Raw genomic sequence first — 24,822 nt, forward strand, 5'->3', positions numbered from 1 at the left:
CCGCTGTTTGATCTAAATATGCCATTTAAATTGATTTGCATGTTTAGATCAATATCTGTATATTTTTTTATCATAAATAACTAGCTAGATTCTATCTATTTCATGCACGCACAAGAGAGTATATATATAATAAAGTAAATGAAGATGATTATGTTACATATCACATGGATTAACCGAAATCACAAGCATGCATGTGATAATTTCTTCTTAAGCGCAGATTGAGTAAATGAAGCCTTTCACTAACGCAATGAGATGCTTTGCTTTGGATGGCTCAAGAAGTTCTATTCCACGGAACCCTTCTTCTTCAAAGTCCTTCACCACTTGCATCCTTGATCTTTTCTTCATCAACTGTGCAAGCTCCTATCCCCACCATTGCCACTCACCAATACCCTCCACCCATGCTCCCTCATCTTATCCAATTTCTCAACCACATTCCCAGCCCTTGGATTAAAATATTCATGGTCACGGTTTGCACCAATAGGCAGTGCCAATTCCCACATCAAATCAGTAGAAGTAACACACAACGGAATAAATGGGTTATTCTCTGGCCTTAACTCGGACCCAGTCCTCTTGGTATCACCAAATAATGCTTGACACAATATCAACCCTTGGATCTTCAGTGCCTCCACACCATTCTCCTCCTCAATTGCACGTAGACCTACAAAGAAAAAATCTACATTCTTTTATTTCCTTAAGTTTTTATGTTTTTTGGCTTAATTATCAATTTGTTACTCAAATAATTTTAAATGGTTTATTTTGATCTTTTAATTTTTAAGAGGTTTAATTTGATTTTCAAAATTTTAAAAATAAATCAATTTTGTCCTTAAAATTTTAAAAGATTTAATATGATTCTCAAGTTTTTTAAAATAAATCGATTTGGTCTCTAAATTATTTTAAATTATTTAATTTGATCCTCAACTTCTTAAAATTTTGAGAGCTAATTAAATTGATTTATTTTTACGAATTTGAGAATCAAATTGATTCAATTATATGAACTTGAGGACCAAATTAATTTTTTTAAAAATTTGGGGGTTAAATTGATCCATTTTTAACAACTTGATGACCAAATTAAATCTTTTTAAAATTTGGAGATCAAATTGAATCATTGAAAATAATTTGATGACCAAATTGAAATTAAGCTTTTTTTATTGTATTCAATTTTGTCCCTTAACTTTTAAAAAAGTTAAATTTAGTTATTTATGTTTTAAGGTATGTCAAAATGATTCTTTTGAAATAATGACCAATTTTTTTAGAACACAATTTTGAATCTATTTTTTACTAATTCAAGACATGAAACTTGTTTGTATTAGATTCACAGACATGAAAATCATAAAATCCAAGTAATGTTCAAACCAAAAAGAATAATAATTTGATATAACAAAAGGAAATCAAAATTGGGGGTTAATATATGATCCCACCTTCATCATTTTTATACCATTTTTTAAATTGTAAATATTCTTTTTCCACGTTAACCCACATCACAAGCCCACATACGGGTGCCACATCAGTTACAATATCAATTGTCCATGTTAGTATCATGTATATTATCACATCAACATTGAGGGACACGCTAGCTGTCCACTTCACACATGCATTAAAGTATCACGTCAGAGTCAACATATCACATTGCAATAAATGAAGAATTAACTAAAACTAAAATTGCATAATTTTAAAAAATAAAAACAAAAATTACATAATTAAAAATAAATGCAAATCAAAATCGCAAATTGAATATAATTCCAACTTTATCATGTTTTTAATCATCAATCTCTTTCCATGTCAACGCCACACAAACTAGTGATTCAAATCAACATGCTAATGTCACATGAATAACAATAACATCGGTCCACATCAAAGTCATGTGTGCCAGCACATGAGCATTAAAATGTCACGTGAGAAATTCATTAAAAACATTAAAGTATATTGTTAAAGTCAACATATGTCATTGTGGTCAATGAATAATTAACTAACGGATCAAATAAAATTGTGTAACTTTAAGAAATTGAGTCACTAAATTTGTGTAATTAAAATAGGATGAAGAAAATCATAAATTAAATATTGTAGGTGATCAAGAGTATAATTTAGCCAAAAATAAATAAATTTATTATCTTATATAGGGCTTTGAATAACATGACTTATATAATTTACATCTGTGTTAATTTTTTAATTATTCATCTTCTTTACTTCAGTTTTTTTTAATTAATCGTTATAAAGTAGGCGTTCAATACATAATATTTTTTTTTGCATTAACAATACATGAAAAATAAAAATCATTCTTTCAAACCATATATATCCATAATCAAATGAAAAATACGTATATCCATAATTACACGATAAAAAAAACTTTTAGTACAAATGATAACTACAAACTCTCAAAACCACTGATATGCATGGTATGCGATAGTGGCCCCGGTCGCCATAAGATAACTGTTATGAAGCAGCAGCAGCAGAACAAAGCAGAAGTGCAACTAGACAAGAAGCAGACCAACATAGATAAGAAGCAGACCAACACTCACCTTAGGGCTAAAAGGGAATTGCGCAAACCACACCATTTGGAGGATTTCGTGACCTCCTTTGGGACCAAATGTTGAGCTGGCAGCTTGCTAGTGGACCATGAAGATACCTGTCTGCTACAAGAATCAACTCTGAATCTATTATGTTATTTTTAATTGTCCTGCATAGAAACATAGAGGAATTAGAATAACAAACTTTAGCATTCTTGCATTATATATATGAATGTGTCTTGTAAAGGAATGTACAATAATAACAAAAACCTTTCCTCTCTATTCTCTTCTTCTGGAGTTCTTCCTAGTTCTTGAATATTAGGACATAACAGCTTGGTGCTTTCATTGAGCACCCTCCCTCTCCATGGCAGACTCCATTTGCTCCAAGACCAATATAGATCGTATGGAGGAGGCAATTGCCAAACTGGCCTCTAATCAGCACCATGTAACCTCGAAGCTCGATGATATCATCCAATGCCTTACAACCTGTATTACAGTCAAGGACCGTTTTCCAATTCCCACCATAGACGAATTATTAGATGAACTTGGAGGTGCATGTTGGTTCTCCAAGCTCAATCTATTGTAGGGATATCATTAGATTTTGATGCGGCCGAAAGATGTGAGCAAGACGGCCTTTCGAACTCATCATGGTCACTATGAGTTCCTTGTCATGCCTTTTGGCTTATGCAATGCACCATCCTTGTTTCAAGCCACCAAGAACAGTGCCTTCAGTCCTTACTTAAGGAAGTTTATCATCATCTTCTTCGACAATATTCTCATCTATAGTTCATTCCTGCCGGAGCATCTTGCACACTTGGAGAAAGCTTTTGCTGTGCTTCTTGCCGGAGGATTCTTTCTCAAATACTCCAATTGTTCCTTCGCACAAACCCATATTGAGTATTTGGGGCATATGGTTTCCAATAATGGTGTTCATCTTGTGCCGACAAAAATTGAGGCAATTCGTAATTACCCTACACCACGTTCGATCAGAGCCCTACGTAGTTTTTTGGGATTGTCGGGGTTTTATCGTCGTTTCATTCAGGGGTATGCTTCGATTGTGGCTCCTTTAACCAAGCTCTTGGTGAAGGACCAATTCCAGTGGATTGCGGCAGCTCAACGGGCGTTTGATGATCTCAAGCACACCCTGTGCAGTGCTCCGGTACTAGAACTGCCGGATTTTTCTCAACCCTTCGTTGTTGAGACTGATGCTTCAGGGGTAGGAATGGAGGCGGTGCTCTCACAGTAGAACCACCCTATTGCCTTCTTCAGTAAGGCATTCTCCCCCAAACTGCTCTGATCCTCCACATACGTGTGAGAACTTGCCACAATCATCGCCGCTGTAAAAAAATGGCGTCAATATCTGTTAGGGCATTCCTTTGTCATCCTAACAGACCATCGAAGCCTTAAGGAGTTAATGTCCCAAGCTGTACAGACACCGGAGTAGCAAGTATACTTAGCTCATCTCCCCAGGTTTGATTACTCAATCCAATACAGGTCAGGAAAGTCAAACGCGGCAGCTGATGCTCTATCCAGGATACCCGAAAATTACACTGGTCAATTATTCACATTGATCGTGCCCCACTTGGTGTTTATGGAGGATTTGAAGGTCGAGCTTCATTGTCACCCTGCTTATCTAGAACTTTGACAAAGTATTATTGATAATCCTGTTGCTCATACTGATTAAAGCAACACTATGGATTTCATTCTACAGAAACATCGAATTTGGCTGCCCAAAGGATTCAGCTTCATCCCTCTACTACTTGAGGAATTTCATTCCACACCCAATGGTGGGCATATGGGCATTGCTAAAACAGTGGCGCAGGTGACTCAGAACATCATGTGGCAAGGTATCAAGGATAATGTGCGCAGTTTCATTCTCCAATGTCTGCATTGTCAGCAGACCAAATACTCAAAGCTTATCATTTCAAAAGCCCAAGTTTGCTCTGTCCTTTACCAGTTCTGGCATGCCCTTGGGAAGATTTGTCATTAGATTTCATCGGTGGCTTGCCATCTTTTCGCGGATCCTCTGTTATCTTGGTCGTAGTGGATCGATTTTCGAAAAGAGTCCACTTGGGAATGCTTCAGTCCACTTATACGGCTTTCATAGTAGCTCACCTCTTTTTGGATATTGTAGTTAAAAACCATGGCATGCCTCATAGCTTAGTCTCTGATCGGGATCCATTGTTCCTAAGCAAATTCTGGCAGGAGCTTTTCAAACTTTCTGGCACCAAGCTTCGAATGAGCTCGGCTTATCATCCGCAATCGGATGGCCAGACGGAGGTCTTGAATAGGGTCATTGAACAGTATCTACGATCCTTTGTTCACCAACGACCTTCCTCGTGGGGCAAATTTCTTCTTTGGGCCGAATGGCCGTACAATACTTCCATTCACACTGCTACAGGAATGACGCCTTATGAAGTTACCTTTGGAAAGAAGCCATCGTCCATTCCGCCTTATCTTCCCGGTACTTCCAATATTGACGCTGTTGATGATTTCTTCACAAGTCGTGAGGCTATTTTCACCATAGCTAGGAAGAAGCTCCTTAAAGCTCAACATACTATGAAACACTTTGCTGATACTAAGAGGCGAGAGGTTCAGTTCAAGGTCGGGGATATGGTACTGGTCAAACTCTGGCCACGACGTCAAACCACTGTTACTGGTGCAGTTCAGTCCAAATTAGCCAAACGCTATTATGGGCCCTTCTGTGTCTTAGAGAAGATAGGCCCAGCAGCTTATCACTTGGAGCTACCTCTGCATTCCCGTATACACCCCGTGTTTCACTGTTTGCTTCTTAAGCCTTTTCAGTAGGCTTCTGTTATTCCCATTCCAGTTGACAGTCTACCAAGCAACTCAGTGGACAATGAGCCCGTTATCACTCCTCTCGTCATATTGGCTACTAAGTGGGCCTCTTCTAGTGATGGGCCTGAATTACTGGCCTTGGTGCAATGGCAAGGATTGCTTCTTGAAGATACCTCGTGGGAATCTTGGACTGAGCTCAAAGAGGAGTACCACCTTGAGGACAAGGTGCTTTCAGATGTGGCAGGGGATGTTATGAAGCAACAGCAGAACAAAACAGAAATGCAACCAAACAAGAAGCATACCAACACAGATAAGAAGCAGACCAACACTCACCTCAGGGATAAAAGGGAATTGTGCAAACCACACAATTTGGAGGATTTCGTGACCTCCTTTTGGACCAAACGCTGAGCTGGCAGCTTGTTAGTGGACCATGAAGATACTTGTATGCTACAAGAATCAACTTTGAATCTATTCTGTTATTTTTAATTGCCTTGCATAGGAACATAGAGGAATTAGAATAACAGACTTTAGCATTCTTGCGCTATATATATGAATGTATTTTGTAAAGGAATGCACAACAATAACAAAAACCTTTCCTCTCTATTCTCTTCTTCTAGAGTTCTTCCTAGTTCTCGAATACTAGGACATAACAATAACACTTCAAATAATCAGCATATTGCGTCAACCACTCATCTTGGCTGCTTCTGATCCAACGCAGCGCTTCCATGGCGTCGTTATACGCCACCGGTAGCCTGTGCTCCGGGGAGAGGCGGTAGTCAACGGAGGCCATGATAGCCTTAGCAGTATTTTCCATCTCTACACAAAAATCATGAAAAATTGTGGAAGTTGCATTGAGTATGATGAAGCCGCTACCATGAAAGAAAACGATGAGAGGTAGCTTCTTAGGGTTTGGGTTGGAAGAGGATAGTGCTATTCAGGCTAGGAATAAGCGTAGCCAGATATTGTTTTGTTGGTTGATGGTGAGGTCTATGGTGAGAACAAAAATAGGAAGAGTGGGGTCCTAGGAGGAGAGGTGCGTGGATAGACGTCGTGCATGCGATTGAAGGTGCCATCGTCGGGGTTGCGGCGGAGTTGGAGGTGGTGGTAGGGATCAGTGATTTGATTCGACATGATGGTGGAATAATGGAGAAACTTGCTTTGCTTTTCTATTACAGTAAAAAGGCACAAAGTCTTCCATGCATTGAAGAGGTTTATGTAAAAACTTAAGATTGATTTTAATTTAAATTATTGTAATGTTGAGTTAAAATATACTCTTTTTTTTTTTAGTTAGTCGATTCTTTTTCTTTTTTTTACTTTGGTTTTTAAAGTGTTTGTGTTAAATTAAGTTAGTCTTTTTGTTAGATTAACATTTTTCTTCCAAAGGATATAGATATTGAATTTGTGAGGAAGACTTTTTCTTCCAAAGGATATAGATACTGAATTTGTAATGATAAGCTTTGAGTATAATTAAGATGAGCTTTAAGTATAACAATAATCTCATAGTCTACTCAAATGACTTAAGCTTTTAGAGATATCTTAAGATCCCATTAATGAGTCAAAAACTTTAATTATAGAACATTTGTCATATTTAAAAATTATTATCAATTCAAAAAACTGATAAAAAAAAAATCATTTTACAGTACTAAGAGAACGCTCTAAAGAACCAAAATAATTTTTTTTCTATAAAGAAAAAAAAAATTAAACTTAGAAGGTGAAATTGAAAGGGAAAAAGAATCAAAGGAGAAAGTTATATTTTAATCTATTAAATTAGGGATCTAACTCTTCTGAAAATAGACGTTACAGATAATTAGAGAATAAATTGTTAGAAAATAATGATTAAGACTGGAAAATTAAATTGATTTTCTAATAGCCACAAAGAAGGCCAAGAAGTCTTCATACTACCATCAAAATAAGGATTGGAAAATGACACGTATTAAAACGTGTAGAGGAATGTGTTGAGTATTCCAAATTCATGGCCACAGTAGCGAATGAAGAATATACACGGCGGCATAGGCTGATTATTTGGTATTATTGTCTATTTATTCTTTTGAGATATATAGTGATGCTAAGGTTTTACTTTTTTGTCTCCTACTTATATCTAGCAGCTGCTTTGGGGGATTGGGGCTTTGATGCATCGTTGTATTCTCTTGAATAATTGCCTCTTTTTTAAAAGGTTAAATTGAGCCACAGGTCTTTATATTTTTGCCGAATTTTTAATTAGATTTTTTTAATATTTTTTCTTTTATTGGGATCTTAGAACTTTTATTTCTTTTATTGCATTCTCCCATTTAATTCTTTAATTTTTTTAGTGTGTTATAACCACAACTAAATTAATTATAAAGGTTTTTTTTTTTGCAAAATTTAATCTTTTATCCAGCCAAATAATTATGAAAAATTTGTGAAATAAATACTTAAATTCACTTGCAGAGGTTGAAATTATGCAAAAATTAATCATAATTGACTTATTTATGTTTATAACACATTAAAAAAAATCTTTAATTAGACATCTACAATTAATATTTGCATTTTGAAAAGAAAAAAAAATATGCATCCTCTCCTATATCTGTGTAGGTAATATTTTTAATCTATCCTAGCTTGTACTTATTAGTTACCTATAGATTTATATTTATGTTTTTTTAAGAGTAAAATAAATAAATAAATAATATGAGTCCTGTATTAAATATCAATCCTCATTTTTGATGGATTTAAATATCTTTTTGCTCTTTGTAGTTGTAAGTATTTTCGATTTTACTCTTTATAGTTTAAAATATGTCAATTTAATCTTTATGATTATATATTTTTTTAATTTGATCTCACTGTGAAATCTCTGCTTATGTTGTTTGTGCGAAAACGTAAAAGGTGTGAAACTCAGTTTTCATTATACAGTACACAACATACATAAACTTATGCAGTACTTCACAGTATACATTATGTAGTCGATCAACAATATATGCATTATACAATATGCATTATGCAACATTCACCATAGTACGTATGAATTATGTAGATAAATACAAACACACACATAGAGTACCTCAAACACACAATGATTGATTGAAAACTAGGATGGAGAAGAATTTGAAGAACCTAGGTTTCCCACGTTTCTTCTTAATTCTACAACCGGAGTGGACCAAATTCAAGAAACTAGGATGAAAAAGAATTTCAAGAACCTCAACTCACAGAACAAATACACGCCACATGCATAAAAAGAGACATCTCATTCATCACACAAATGATGTTGGTGACATTTCACCCAAATGATGGAAAATAATTACAATTATAAAGACTGGTTGAATAAGACTGATGTTGTGAATTATTCTTCAACAATAGTATTTTAGATTTTTTCTTTCTTTCTAAAAAGCAAACATTTTTAGGAGTTATTATCACATATTCTTCTTTGATTGTTGTTTAAAATACCATAGTTTTAGCTTCCATCATTTCTCGTCTTCTTTGGCAGCATAGTCATTACTCTCTCGGTGAGAGAGCTATAATACATGCACCATATTAGGAATCAGAGGAGGGGAGGAAACCATAACTTGAGAGCTTCACTACTGCAAATATGACATTTTAAGTCGGTTAAATTTGATATTCTACGACGGTTTAAAACCGTAGTAGAATGCAGCGTCGTAAAATAACATTACACTTACAACGACGGTTGTTCAACCGTCTTAAAAAATATAAGTTTCTAAGACGGTTAATAAACAACCGTTTTAAAATGACCCCTTTATGAAGGCGGTTCAAAGCAACTGACCGTCTTAGAATATGTAAAATCTAAAACGGTTCTTAAATAACCGTCTTAGAATTTCTTATTTTTAAGACGGTTATTCAAGAACCGTCTTAGTATGTTGTAATCAGCATGCGACCATCTAAGACGGTTCTTAAATGACCGTCTTAGAAAATAAGACATTTTAAGACGGTTATTCAAGAATCGTCGTGGTATCTTTTTTTTTTCTGTTGCTATTTAATATTTTTTTTTATTCTGTTTTTTTAATAGACAGTGGCATGATTATGCATGTTAACTCAGGTTCTCAAGAAGCCTATTTTGACACCTAAACAACATCTGAGAGATCACTTCTTCTTGAAGTGTTGAACTGAATCTTTCTTGAACTTACCATTAAATCCAGAGGGAGAAAATAAATATATTGGAGAAACTTAAACAATTAAAATAAAAAGATAACATAAATTAAAAGGTATACTAACTTTCATCACCCCCGTATAACAATAAATACCTTATTCGTGTGTTTTGACACAACTATTAGTTATGCTATTCTATTTCCTGGGTTAAAACATGGTAGAAAATAAATTACAAAGACCAACTTGCCAATTACAAACAGCAGGTGATATACTCAGTGGTAGAAAATGTACTTGACCACAGAGAAGGCAATGGAGATGTCCTGGGACAGCTGAATGTCACACACAACATGTTCATTCCCATTTCCATGATTACAAAATTGTTGTAGGAGAAAATCTCTCATTCTCGAAGAACTTGAAAAAAGTTCATTATTTTCTGATTCAAGAATTATTTTTCAGAAACTCATGGTTCCTATTCTCACATTTACGTCATGAATCTCACTGAGAGGTGCACAACTATGATTTAAGATTATTTTCAGAAAAACAAGAAGTAAAATATAGTAATAAAAACTTTAGCTTAGATAATTATTGTAGATTATTTTAGACAATTGAATCCTATGGAGTATTATTCTTATTAGGTATGGAGCCAAATAATGCTTAAGACCAATTGAGAAACTATAGAAAGTTAAAACCAATAACTTTCAGTTGGGTGTTAAACTAGTCAAACTTATAGCCTAACCCAGCTCAATTATTACTAAGCATATAATCTTAAAATGGAAAACATAAATTATAGGACAATCTTAATTTTTATCCTTCTCATTATATAGCTAGCTCCAATTTCTCTTCTAAATTTCAAAATCTAGATAGTTAATCTTAATCGTTATTTGTAGACATATCGTGACAATACATATTCACACATGATACTATTTTTTTTATTTATTTTTCATTTCGTAATTCTAGTTTCCAAATAGTCCAACCTACTTTTGGTATCTATTACTCTTGATCTCTTTTTTTTTATCCGTCTCTCAATCTCTTTACACTATTTTATTCACCCAGCAGCTTCTCTTACAAATTATTTCTAACCTTATTTTTTTTTCACTACATATCCATCAACCAACAATTTCCCCTCATTCCTTTATTTTTATCTCTCTATTTGTCGTCCTTCTACCTTGGATCACAGGCAAAAAATTGGAAACATTTTCCATAGAAATATTGTATTTTGAAGTGTTTAACGATAAAATAATACTACAGAGTGATGCAGAGATTTAAGCACTGACCTTCAAGCCCGGTATAATAGCTGAAAGCGCTATGAATCTCTCAGCCATTAGCTGTCTCCTTTTTCTCTCGAACATAATGTGATCCCGTGTGGTTCCCAAGTTTAGCTGGTTCCCTGTTTTGGAAGAGTGAGTTTATGTGTTTCATTTGCAACATAGTACAAGGTTGGATTTGGACCATTACTATATTGAGTTATGATTCTTTTTGAAATCAAGTTTAAATTGCACTTGTAAACTTGATTTCACCATATATAGCCAATACATCTAAATTGAAAAATAAATAAACCAAAGTTAACTGTGAATAAAATAAATACCAAAAGTACACGTAAGGAAGTTGTAATGTAGGATAATCATTAGGAAACCATAGTAGACATTGGAGATTACTAATTAATCTTTCGTACCTTGACACGCAGACCAATTAAGAAAAATATATATTTTTTCTTCTTAAAATTGCACAGCATTTATTATAATAGCTAGGCTATACAAAGGAAGAGGAAGTCTAAATTCAGGTTGGTTTAGCCAGGCTATACACTTTTGCGGTGTAGTGATATAACATATGTAGTTGTCTCTCTATAGTCTGATCTCCAAGACAAATTTATACTTTGTGTCCTAATTCTTTTTAGCCCTTCAATTTAAAGCACTAACATGACTTGCTAGAAATTGGTCCAGTCCTTCACCTCACCCCAAAATGGAAATCTATAAATTAAAAATGTAGAAATTTAAGGACCAAACAAAAAAGATAGGAATTTAGCTAGAGTGATTCCACACTATAATTTCTGAATTATTTTTATATTTTTTTCTGTACTGAATTATTTTGATACAAAAGACTAAGTTATAATTATAAAGTGAGAGCTTTTATAATAGTGTTTTTTAATAAAGAAATTATGTTTTATTTTTATGATTAATTGTATCCTAACAAATACCACATGCTAATAGCTTCATATAATAGTATTAACATATGTCTACGTCTTTTTCTGATTAATAAACAGATCTCTACTTTAATTCGGAATTTAGAATATGATTCGGAACACATTATTTTCAGAATTTGGAATAAAGATTCATGTACGTACGAGTTCATATATATCATTCAATTCTTTAATGTTAATTTGAACATTTAACTATTAAACTTGACTTTTAATGATTTTTCATTTTTTTTTTGTGAGGAAATTTTTATGGATAAGAGTGTACGGATATTATAACTTGAATAAAAGATTCTCACAAACTCACGTGATACATTTCAAATGAAAAAAATAGAGACAAATTACAAGATTAATATAATAATTAGAAAAATAACATTAAACTCTCCCTATCTTGACTTTAAATTATATCTATGATGTAACTTTTATTAAAATAATATTAAAGGACAGCCGCCTGAAAGGACAGTCACAATTACATGTGCATACTAAAAAAAATTAAAATAATATTAAAGGAGTTAGGTTTGAAATAATATTTTAATAACCTATATTAACTTTTTCATATGCAAGTATGTAAAACTTTAATTCTGATAAGAAAAAGAGAAAAAAAATTCAATTTTAATTAAATAATAATTTTTTGTGTGTGTCATGATAATAGAAAAAATCTAAACTACATATACATATACTATTTAATATATCTATATAAAATAAGGTTTATTTTATGAGGGATGTCACCTGACATCCCATATTAATTCCCTAAAAATAAGGTTTATTGGGGTCTCACCTTAAAACAGCATTGTCCTTTAGTACATGATCCAGTTGCATAGAAAAATGGGACCTCCAAGAGTCAAGATCACTAAATTCTTTCATCTGCAAGGGTAACATTGTTTTTAGGTGAATAGAAAGTAAAACTATAGTGATGTTTTATCATTATAAACAAAATCAGATGGGAAGACAAAGAAGTAAAAGAACAAAGGATATGGAATATTCATTAGAGAAAAAAAAGAAAGAAAGAAAGCTCAACAGCAGAACAGGTAAGTATAGTTGGCCAATCTCTTAGCATGTATAACAAAGAATCCCTTTGAAAACGGATACAAAATTCCTACCACGGGATTGTTAGCTCCACAATCCGCCAAAAGGTTTGCATCATCAGAGATTTCAAAATATATATCTACAGGAAAAAAAAGGAAACAAAATATTTTGTTAGTCTTGTTAATAATTTTTTTGGGTAAATAGAGTCTTGAATTTAACCAACACTTAAATTACCGTTGAAGTGAATTAGGCTATAGACAATTAAAACAAATGAATGAAGTGAATTACAAGCAAGCTTCTATAGAGAATTCAAGGTCAATAAAATATTAAAAGAGTACAATTATAAAGCTAAACAGAAAAAGTTATCTACGTCCGAAATTGGTTATGCAGCTGTATTTTAAGTACGAAATTAGATATTCAACTGTATTAGATATTTGGAAGAGTTTATCAACCATTATACTCCTATATCTTATTCAAATAAAAGAAAAGGGTAGGGAGAAAAAAATATAAAATAAAAAAAATTGAGGTTTCTTAGTACAATGACATCTCAATCAAAATTGATTAGGTGCCATAAAATCTGATAACCTATTTACGATTGGCGGCTCTATACAAATTTCTCTCTCACTCTCTACATAGAGCAATAAGATAATTGAGTTATACAAGCTAACTATTCTAATCATTATACAAAGCTCCCTAGCCTTTTCTTTTTATTTATTTTCTGTAAGTTGTAACCTGACCAGTCCTCAATCATTTCCTACTATCACCACAACATTTTGCATGTTTATCGACCAGAAGTTTCTGCCACAAAAAGAGCATATCCCTGGGACCTTGGTAATGGGAAACCACATAACCATCCTTACAACCTTCGAGATAAACTCTGATCTCATTCTCATAGCAAACTTCTAGACCTTCCTTCTTCATGACTGCGATCCAGATTCCCATTGCAACGTCTTCTAGTTTAAACATGTGCCAAAAAGAGTTAAAATTGAATCATTGAGGGTGTGTTTGGAAAACCGTTTTAAACCACATTGAACAGAAGGAAGCTTGCTTGACGTTCAAAGATGTCAACATTGTGTTTGCACAAAACACATTTAGCACTATAGCAACTATACAAACAGTTTTCAACAAATAATGGATTTTATTATATACCTTCAAATGGTTATGTCTGAATTTCTTGGACATCGTCCTCGTGATATCAACTGAGACCACATAACCGGGACCATGTGCCCAAGGAGGATAAGTTCCTTGCTCCATTCCTTTAAGGTAGCAAGCAATAAGATAATCTCAAGTTAGTTACAAAATAGCTATCCCTGTCTAGTTGATGAATAATCAAGTTTCAATCATACCATGGGAAATCATATTTGTTATCAATGAAGTACATACTTGCACAAAGAAACCAACACTTTCAACACATCTATTTACAAGCAAGCCTTATTAACGGAGTTGCATATCACATAAGCTAATAATAAGCATATCACACAAGAAAAATAAAGAACATCACTGCTGTTTCAGAATTTACCTGTAGGTTTTTCTGATTTGGATCCAACAAATCCATGATTGGCTCATTGTATATCTGCAAAAACAAACTTTGTGCCAAAAGGACTAAACTAAAATTGTTAAGTAGGTCAGGAACACAAAAAGAAACAATTAAGAGACAATCAACCTCAAGAAAAGAGCAGTGGCACTGATAGCTGAGTTGGTTTTCAGAATGCTTAGTTTGCTCCTGTGCAGGAAATACAACAGTAAACATCCCGAAACAGTGCAAGCAATCTTCAAACAAGGAATGAAAATGGAATGCTTACTTCACTTATGCGTGCAAAGAGTTGCTGAAAAACACGGGGGGCAAGTCCTTGTTGATCATTTTCATGCGATAAACAATTGGCAGGACCCCACATTGTATAAGTCTTCCCACAATCTAGTAAGTTTAATTGCATAGACATCATGAAATTCAACAACATTAGAGCAACAACAGGACAAAACTAAAAGCAAAAAGTCAACTCAAAGGGAAGGAAAAAAAAAACTGTCCATAAGCAAAAACTGAACTATTGAACCCAACCAAACAATGCTCCACTAGAGGCACCCTAACGTGTTCGAAAATATCCAGCTGAAAAACGGAATCAGAAACAGAAAGTGAATCAAATGTTTCAATCTAGATAAAATAAAAGAACAACAGTATTCAGTATTGATTAGAAGTGCAAAAACAAAAATAGAAAGCATGCCTGAGTAGCCGCCATGTCAGCAACGGAGTCGAAGGTGAAATTGTATCCATTAATGGACAAGGAATCATTGAAAACCTTCTGAACTGTGGGATCTCCTTCGTCCTTGTCCGAAGACAATGGCCTCATCCTGACAATAACCTACAAAGAAAAAAAGGAGTCAAAATCGGGACACAGATCAACAACATTTGGAGAAATGAAGAGTTGAAAACCCTAAGTGGCGATGAGAGCATTACCTTGATGCCGAAATCGAAGAGAATTGTCGGTTAGGGCATCAACGATGGTGAGCTTGCGCTTGAGAGGGTTGGAAGAAGGGGGTCTTGGGGGCAAGGGGCTCTTCAATTTGGCAGGGGAGGGAGTAACGAGATTGGGATCGGAGGGAAGGTCGTTCTCTTTGGAGGGTTTGTGTTTGTGAGAAGAGGGACGGAGTTTGGCAAAGCTGGTAGTTGGGGTTGGGCTTGGCGAAGAAGGAAGCTCTGCTGCGTCGCTGAAAGGGTTTCTTGGGAGCATGAAACGCTTCATTTTTTTGGGGGGCAGAGGAAGAAGGAGAGAGAAAGGCGATGGGAATGGGTATTTTGACGGCGGGGACTACAAAGGTGAGTAGAGAGCATGCGCAAGACAAACGTTCAATAATGCATAAACCTATTGGGCTGGTGTGCAAAAAGATTAAATGCAACGAAGGCGGTTTTCATTAAAACCCGTCGTTGTTATTTTGTCAAGAATAACGAAAATGCCAACCAAGCACATTCTAAGACGGTTATTAACGACCGTCTTAGTATGTACGTCGTAGAAAACAATTTTTTGTTACTTAATTACAAGTTTGCCACCGCGTCACATTCTAAGACGGTCGCAAATAACCGTCTTAGAATGTGCGTCGTAAAATGCTTCTCTTCTAGTAGTGCTTGAGCAACGAGGGTAAAACTAAAATGGAACCATATTAAAATTGATACTGAAATAGATACTGAATTATAGGCAGCTTATTTACAAACTGACAAAGTAACTAGTTCCTAACTGAATTAAAACCAACTCTTATCTAATTGCTCCTTTGATAACCAGCTGCTAATAACATCACTAACATCTCGTTAACACACTCTGTCCTGTGGACTTCAACAATTTTGTTTTACCTACAACTTTCATATGTTACCAAAGATTACAGTTGTACTTGTAGTGACTTACAAACATGTTTATGAATTTGTAAAATCTGTCCTTTTTGTTAGAATTGATGTCTCATGAGAAAGACATATGACTTATGTAGGGACTAATAAGTAAATAATTAACGATTAAAGGCTAAATTGTAATTGGACTTAATAAGAAAAGTTTCTAGAGTTAGCTGCTACCTGATGGGAGTAGTGGTTATAAAAGAGGCTTAATACTCACTAACGTGAAATAAGGTCCCCTTCCTGAACAGAAAAGTGTTCTCTCTCACTCATAGTCATCACTAACGGAAAGAGGCAGAAAAGAAAGGCCGAAGTGAAATCTTATTTCTCTCATTTTCCAACGAAATCAAAATACACCAGAGAGAAGTTCCTATGGAGAAAGATACAAGTCTTCATATAGAGAAAGGTACACATCATTGTTTATTGATCATTTGTGAGAATCATAGGTTTCAAGATCCTGTTGTTTCCTATAATTGATAGTCTAGGAAACCCCTTAAGAATTTTTACATGTGGTATCAAAGCATGTGTTATGAAATTTATGATTCTCCAAGAATGATTTAATTTTTCTCAATTATGCATGAACCCTAATTATGAAATTTAGGGATAATTTAATTTCTCTCAATTATCCATGAATCCTAATTATAAAATTTAGAAATTTTTTTCCGCTGCAAGTATAAAATCTTTTATTGAAAAGGATATCAATTAAGTTGGCTTTAGTATGAATACATAAAATTATAGCGGGTACTTTTAATTGTATATATTAAATTTGGAGAAAGATTTCAAATTTATATTTTGTGTAATGTGATTTGATTCCATGATAATGGTGGCTAGTATTGGTATTTTTTTATCATATAATGTGAGAAAGCCATTAGTGTGATTCATGTTTTGAAAAGCGCTATGCTCCATACATGTTAATTCCTTCTTTGAAAATAGGAAATTTTGGAAATTGCTATTTGCAACCTTATGTTTGCTATTTTCAATCCCATTTGATCTTTTTTTTCCGAAAAATTATTGTTGAACGGGATTAAAGGATTGAAAGTTTATGTTCTATAATTAAATTAATGTGAATGTTTTGCAATTATTGGTAGCATTAAATATATGTATATGCTACATATTTGCTTGAACATGTTTGAATGCAAAAACACAAATAAATGCAAATATTATTTTATGGTCTGGAATGAAATTAATAGAATGACTATGAATTATTAATAGCAATAAGTATGTGCAGGCCATATATATTTGGTTGGAATTAAATGTATGTTGAATTTGTTAGTCATCAAAGTGGCCAAATTTGTAAGGTTATTTAATTCCAAATTAATGATATTTCAATTATATTTGGTTGGAATTAAATGTATATTGAATTTGTTAGTCACCAAAGTGGCCAAATTTGTAAGGTTATTTAATTTCAAAATTAATGATTATTTTGATTACTCATAGAATAATGGATGCTAAATTATATGGTTATTGGTTTATGGGTAATTGAAATTCATTGTTATAAGGCATTTATGGATCGCCCAAAGGTTGATTAGTTGTTCTTATAATTAATGAATATAATTGTGGGCGATTTGTGTGTATCATTAGTTTTATTTATATGCCCAAAGGAAATAAATACTACTAATTGGTGCATATTTAATTGCCAAATAATGTTAAAATTTTATTAGCATCATTATGTTTGTATGTTGTGTGTTGGTGTATCACCCAAAGGAGAACATCAATATACATTGATCATTATCTGAATGAATCATATGTATGACATGTATTTTATGTCTCAAAACACTTATGTGAATTTTATTATGTAATACATGTTTTGAATTCATTGGATTCTTATGTATCATCTGTGTCAATTTTAATGGGCTTAACTTCTCTTACTGAAATGAGCAAGTCCAATTTCACTTCGGTGTTTAGGATCATGATATTGCTATGTTGGAAGAGAAGTTTGTTACTATTATTGATGCTAGTAGCAATGAAGAGAGAGTTCATTATAAAACTTAGGAAAGATCTAACAGTCTCAGCCTAATGTTGATGAGAATGACTGTTGCAGATAGTATTAAGACAACTCTCCCTAAAATCGAAAGTGCTAAAAGGTTTATGGGATTAGTGGGAGAGTGCTCTCAAACAGCTGATAAGTCTGTTGCTAGGACATTAATGAGTACATTGACCACCATGAAGTTTGATGGTTCACGTACTATGTATGAACATGTCATTGAGATGAAAAACATTGCAGCAAGACTTAAGACCTTGGGAATATAATGGCTGTGAATGAGAACTTTCTTGTTCAGTTTGTTCTAAACTCATTAACGTCTGAGTTTGGCCCGTTCTAAATGAACTATAATACCATGAAAGATAAATGGAATATGCATGAATTTCACAGTATGTTAGTTCAGGAAGAAACGAGACTTAAGAATCAAGGAAGTCACTCAGTCCATTATGTAAGTCACCAAGGGAATCAAGGAGCTTGAAAAGAAATTTATGAAGAAGCATGATAAAGGCAAAGGGTCATTAAAGAACAATGACGACTCTTTGCAAATCCAGAAGAAGATATCAAAGGGCAATAATTGTCCATTTTGTAGGAAATCAAGACATTTCCAAAAGGATTGCCTAAAGTGTAAGTCTTGGTTCAAAAAGAATGTTGAGCTTAATGCTCATGTATGTTTTGAATCAAACTTAACTGAAGTTTCCCATGATACATGATGGATTAATTCTGGATGTATGACTCATGTTTCTAACATTATGCAAAGATTCCTTACAATCCAAACCATAAGCCCAAATGAAAAGTTCATTTTTCATAGGGAATGAAGTGAAAGCTCCACTGGAAATAGTTGAGACTTATTGTTTAAAGCTCGACACTGGACATCATTTAGATTTACTGGAAACTCCTTATGTACCTAGTTTATCTAGGAATTTAGTTTCATTATCTAAACTTGATGTTACTGCATACTCTTTTAATTTTGGTAATGGATGTTTCAATTTATTTAAGCATAATCATCTCATTGGTACTGAAATTCTTGTGATGGTTTATATAAATTGGAAATAGACCATTTGTATGCTGAAATTTTTTTAACTCTGCATCATAATGTTGGCACTAAACGTAGTTTAGTGAATGAACGATCTGCTTTCTTGTGGCATAAACGTTTTGGTCACATTTCTAAAGAAAGGATGAAAGGATTAATAAAGAATGAAATTCTTCCTTATCTAGATTTTACGGATCTAAATATTTGTGTGGGTTGTATTTAGGGAAAACAAGCAAAACATACAAAGAAAGGAGCTATAAGAAGCACTCAGCTTCTTGAAATTGTGCATACTGATATTTGTGGACCTTTTAATGTTAGTTCTTTCGGAAAGGAAAGATAATTTATCACCATTATTAATGATTATTCACGTTATGATTATGTCTACTTACTGCCTGAGATTTCTCAGGCAATGGATGCCTTAGAAATTTACTAGAATGAAGTAAAAAGACAATTAGACAGAAATGTGAAAATTATTAGATATGATAGAGGTGGCGAGTATTATGGAAGATATGATGAAACTGGGCAACACCCAGGTCCATTTGCTAAGCTTCTTCAGAAACGTGGCATTTGTATACAATACACAATGTCTGGTACACCACAACAAAATGGTGTATCAGAAAGGCGCAATAGAACTTTAATGGATATGATTAGGAGTATGTTAATCAATTTGACTTTACCCGTATCTTTGTGGATGTACTCCTTGAAAACTGCTATGTATTTGTTGAATAGGGTTCCTAGTAAGGCAGTTCCAAAGACACCTTTGAACTGTGGACAAATAGGACACCTAGTATAAAACACCTGCATGTTTGGGGTTGCTAGGCAGAAATAAGGATTTATAATCCGCAAGAAAGAAAATTGGATGCAAGAACAATCAGTGGATATTTTATTGGTTATCCAAAAAATCAAAGGGGTATATGTTTTATTGTCCTAATCATAGTATGAGAATTTTTTCGAAACTGGAAATGCAAGGTTCATTGAAAATGATGAAATCAGTGGGAGTACAGTTCCACGAGAAGTGGAAATTAAAGAAGTTAGAGTGCAAGCCCTTTTAGCTTGTGCCTCTAGTAGTAAGGTGATTTCTTCTTTTAGTTGTTGTTACAAAATTAATGAAGAGGAGCAACACAATAATGAACCCATAATGCATAATGAACCTATTATGGAAGGACCACAAGAAGTAGCATTAAGGAGGTCTCAAAGAGAAAGGAGACCAACTATTTCGAATAATTATGTGGTATACCTACATGAAACAAAAACAAACTTAAGCATTAATGATAATGACCCAGTTTCGTTTTCAAAGCTATAAGTTGTGATAATTCTGAGAAGTGGTTAAATGCCATGAAAGAAGAGATAAATTTCATAGAACATAATAGTGTTTAGGACCTTGTAGAATTACCAAAGGGTTGTAAGAGAGTTGGTTGTAAGTGGGTCTTCAAAACTAAACGTGACTCTCATGGCAACTTTGAACGTTACAAGGCTAGACTTGTTGCTAAGGGATTTACTCAGAAAGATGGCATTGATTATAAAGATGCGTTTTCACCGGTCTCACGAAAGGATTCTTTCAGGATTATCATGACATTAGTAGCCCATTATGACTTGGAGCTACATTAGATGGATGTGAAAACTACTTTTCTTAATGGAGATTTAGAGAAGAATGTTTGTATGGACCAACCAATGAGGTTCTCAGTTGAGGGAAAGGAACACATAGTGTGCAAACTAAAGAAATCAATATACAGTCTTAAAGTAAGCTTCCCGCCAATGGTATTTGAGGTTTAATGATGTCATTGTTTCCTTTAGATTTAAGGCAAATGCTGTTTATCAGTCTATGTATTTGAAGGTCAGTGGGAGTAAGGTTATTTTTTTAATTTTGTATATTGATGATATCTTGCTTGCAGCTAACGAACTTGGTCTTCTTCATGAGACTAATAAATTTCTCTCTAGAAACTTTGAAGTGAAAGATATGGGTGAGGTAAACTATGTGATGGGGATAGAAATATTCCATAATAGATCACAAGGATTGTTAGGCTTATCTCAGAAAGTATATATATCGATAAAGTACTAGAGAGATTCAAGATGGAAAGGTGTTTAACATCACCTGTTCTAATTTAGAAAAGAGACAAATTTGGTCTTGCACAATGTCCTAGAAATGATATGGAACGAAAATAAATGAAAGCTATTTTGTATGCATCAGTTGTTGTTGCATCTGAAAGCTGAATTTGTAGTATGTTTTGAGGCTACAATTCAGATTAATTGGTTGCAGAACTTTAATTCAGGGCTTGGAATTGTCGACAGTATCGCTTGGCTGCTGAAAATGTATTGTGATAACTCCGCATCAATATTTTTGTAAGAACAATAAGTACTCTAAGGGTACTAAGCATATGAAATTGAAGTACTTTGTCGTGAAGGAAGAAGTTCAGAAACAAAGAGTGTCAATAAAATAAATTAGCACAAACCTTATGATAATTGATCCTTTGAATAAGGGATTACCGCCCAAGACATTATAGAACATGTTGAAAGTATGGGCATTATTGTTATTGATGATCATTAAGTGTAATTTATCTTATACATTTTAGTGACACTCTGAGCTTAATTATGATATGTTTCTGATTACCTGTTCTCTATGCTTGCATGCATGTTTGTGTTAGAGTAATGTTAACAAGTTTTGTCTTGAAAGAAGACATTATGTTGGACCAATTATGTACTCCTAACTAATGGTCATATTAAGGAGAAAACTAATTTGTAGTACATGGAAGGGACTATGTCGATTAGATGATGTACAACCGCCATGACTCGAATTGATTCTTATTCTTAATCATGAAATTATGATGTACCCAATATATAGAACAATTTAGTCAATTTTTAATGCGCATTATGTTAGTTAATCTATTTAGTCCATAATGTTTATTAATGTCACATGAGCCAAGTGGGAGAATGTTAGAATTGATGTCTCATTTGAAAGGCATGTGACTTATGTAGGGACTAATATGTAAATAATTAATGATTAAGGGTTAAATTGTAATTGGACTTAATAGGAAAAGTTTTTAGGGTTAACTGCTACTTGATGGGAGTAGTGGTTATAAAAGAGGCTTAATACCCACTAACGTGAAATAAGGTCCCCTTCTTGGCCAGAAAAATATTATCTCTCACTCATAGTCATCACTAACGGAGAGAGGTAGAAAAGAAAGGTCAAAGGAAATGAAATCTTATTTCTCTCATTTTTCAAGGAAATCAAAATACACCGGAGAGAAGTTCTTATGGAGAAAGGTACAAGTCTTCCTATAGAGAAAGATACACATAATTATTTATTGATGATTTATGAGAATCATAGGTTTCAAGATTCTGTTGTTTCCTATAATTGATAGTCTAGAAAACCCCTTAAGAATTTTTACACTTTTTACCAAAGCACACTCACTATCTAGGTGCTCAATGGAATATGTTATAATCAACTTAAATATGTCTTTAATGTCCCTGCTTATAAATTCTAACCTTTACCTTGGATCATTTGTTTCAGAAGAAGAAAAATGAAAAAAAATTGATTCTAAGAAGAAATGAAAAAAAAAAAAACTTGTAAACAATAACTTTTTTTTCTTTTTTTTTTCTTTTCAACTAAATAAGTAGATATATGCTATTCCATTATCTATTTTTCTTTTCTGCCATCCATAAGAAACATTAAAATCTATTATATATTTATATCTGTAGCTGAAATACTCCTAAGTAGAGAGGGCAAGGAGTGCAATCAAATGTTGCCTCCTGTCGCATATAGATAGATGGCTTTATAATGCGAAATTTGCAATTATGAAGCCCTTTATTATTGCAATTATAAAGTATACGAAACATTCCAATAGACAGCACATTCCAATATGGCTTGATTCTTAATTTCAAACCTATCGTAAGGTAAAAATAGATAAATAGGCGAAACATGTGCACTAGACCCATAATACAACTTCAACTTTTTCTATTGTACAAACTAGTCAACTTGGCCTGAGCCAACCCCATTGCAATATTATTAAGCTGAGCTACAATAGTAGCAGTAATCCATAACTATAATAAAACTGTCCTAACCATGATTAGGCGGGATGAATTAAACCTATTAGACACATCGATGAAAACAAAACAATACAACTCAATCCAAGATAGTTTAACTTATTTTGAAAACAAGTACATGATTAATTCATTATAAGCATATATATTACTATATTATGAACAACCAATAATGACCAGAAAAAATAAAGTGCAAAAATCAAATGTTTATATAGCTTACAATTAATAATTTGAAGTTTTCTACTGAAAGATCAAGCAGGGAACTAGCAAGCAAGACACAAAACGAGACTTCAATTCTCAACAACAAACTTCACACATCATGACCACTTAACATAGAAAGGAAAAAAATGGGATAAGTGGAGTTTAAAATGTCTATATCCAATATTTATTTCTCTCACTCATTAAATGATGCAATTACAAGAAATTCTTACTCTAAGTACTCTTGAGCAATGAACATTAATTTAAAGCTGAAATAAAAGTTTTAATTACCCCATATAGCTCCCTTGCCTTCAATGGGTCACTATCTTGAACCCCATGATAATCCCCTGGTGTGAAATGCCCCAGAACTCTCACTCCCTTCCTTTGCATCAACCTCACAAGTTGCACCTGACGATCCACAAGTGGGTCACCGCCACAGCCGGTAACCAGCACCCACCATCCACGCCGTTTGATAATTTCCAATCTCTTAGGACCATTCCCTGCCGTTGGATTGCAATACTCGTGATCACGGTCAACTCCAACGGGCAACGATAACTCCCACAACGCGTCATTAACACACAGCGCCAAATGAGGTTCGTTCTCTAGCCTCAGCTCAGAACCGGTTCTTTGGGTCCCACTGAAAAATGGTTGAACCAAAATAAGCCCTTTGATCTTGGGAATCTGATTATAAGTACCATCAACCGTGGCTGCTCGTAGACCCGCGTTGTAGGCTATGTTTCCTCCGGCACTACTCCCCATGAGAAAAACGTTGGAGTAATCGACGTAGTTTGTCAGCCAATCATCTTTGTTGGTTTTGATCCACTGCAGTGCCTCCACGGCATCCTCGTATGCCGCGGGTAGTCTATGCACCATATGATTTAAAAGAATTAAAAAATTGAAAATAAAAAGACATAAAAAATATAAAATATTTAAATTAAAGTAAAATTTACTCTGTATACCAACCAAACACTACCTATGTTCTGGTGCCAGACGGTATTCGATGGAAGCAATGACCGCAACGACGTCGTTTGCCATGTTGAAGCAAAAATTGTGGAAGATTGTTGAGGCCGCACCGAGGAAAATGAACCCTCCCCCATGGTAGAAAACCAATAAGGGGAGCTTGGAGCTGTGATCCAGTGCCACGCGGGGTAGGTAGACTCTCGCCCATGTGCCTTTTGATTGGTTGATGGAGATGTCTTTGGAGAGTACGAGGGTGTTGAGGTTGGGATCCGGTGCGGGCGGGCTCTCGGGGGGTTTGTTGGGGCGCGTGACGGTGCCGTTTTTGTTAGGGATAAGGTTGAGCTCCTTGTAGGGGTCCTTGTTGCATGGGATTGGAGTGGATTGGGTTTGGAGAGTGAGAAATGTTAAGAAAAATGCAAATGCAATTGAAGATCTCCAAAAGGATTTGTAGTGTGGGAAAGAGAAGAGGCGCATGGTTGAATTTTTTAAAACTATGATAGCTAGAATTAATCAAAAGATATGGAAGAAGAGGGAGAAAGTAGTGTTCATGGAAGGGGAGAAGAAACAAATGAAATGATGATAGGTGTGATATCTTTATATCCTGGATTTGGATTTAGTCATTTAGATTCTTTGCAGGGAATCCCACCA

At 34.2% G+C, this 24,822-nt stretch overlaps 2 protein-coding genes and 1 pseudogene across 8 annotated transcripts; all 3 read right to left on the bottom strand.

The window, feature by feature from the left end:
* Window positions 1-207: 207 nt before the first annotated feature.
* LOC114368410 lies at window positions 208-6,527 on the bottom strand (annotated as a pseudogene).
* A 1,966-nt stretch (window positions 6,528-8,493) lies between these two features.
* On the bottom strand, window positions 8,494-15,706 carry LOC114367030 (kinesin-like protein KIN-12A). 7 transcript variants are annotated; one of them, XM_028324111.1, is made up of 8 exons: window positions 15,047-15,706; window positions 14,814-14,951; window positions 14,638-14,698; window positions 14,397-14,509; window positions 14,258-14,317; window positions 14,114-14,196; window positions 13,744-13,850; window positions 13,038-13,547 (listed from the first exon to the last, which is right to left on the bottom strand). In XM_028324111.1, the coding sequence occupies exons 2-7, from the start codon at window positions 14,937-14,939 to the stop codon at window positions 13,790-13,792; spliced, it is 504 nt and encodes a 167-aa protein (XP_028179912.1). In that variant the 5' UTR covers window positions 14,940-14,951; window positions 15,047-15,706; the 3' UTR covers window positions 13,038-13,547; window positions 13,744-13,789. The 7 variants fall into 7 exon arrangements, 5 of the variants coding, with proteins under 5 accessions (XP_028179912.1, XP_028179911.1, XP_028179910.1 ...); XM_028324110.1 differs by having other exon boundaries at window positions 13,038-13,544; window positions 15,047-15,705; XM_028324109.1 differs by having other exon boundaries at window positions 13,038-13,544; window positions 14,114-14,167; window positions 15,047-15,704.
* A 7,496-nt stretch (window positions 15,707-23,202) lies between these two features.
* Window positions 23,203-24,822, bottom strand: LOC114425250 (carboxylesterase 1-like). Its single transcript, XM_028392091.1, has 2 exons — window positions 24,188-24,822; window positions 23,203-24,076 (listed from the first exon to the last, which is right to left on the bottom strand). Exons 1-2 carry the CDS (start codon window positions 24,646-24,648, stop codon window positions 23,473-23,475), a joined length of 1,065 nt encoding a protein of 354 aa, XP_028247892.1. The 5' UTR covers window positions 24,649-24,822; the 3' UTR covers window positions 23,203-23,472.

Source organism: Glycine soja, chromosome 9 (assembly GCF_004193775.1).
Source record: "Glycine soja cultivar W05 chromosome 9, ASM419377v2, whole genome shotgun sequence".
In the NCBI taxonomy this organism is placed as follows: domain Eukaryota; kingdom Viridiplantae; phylum Streptophyta; class Magnoliopsida; order Fabales; family Fabaceae; genus Glycine; species Glycine soja.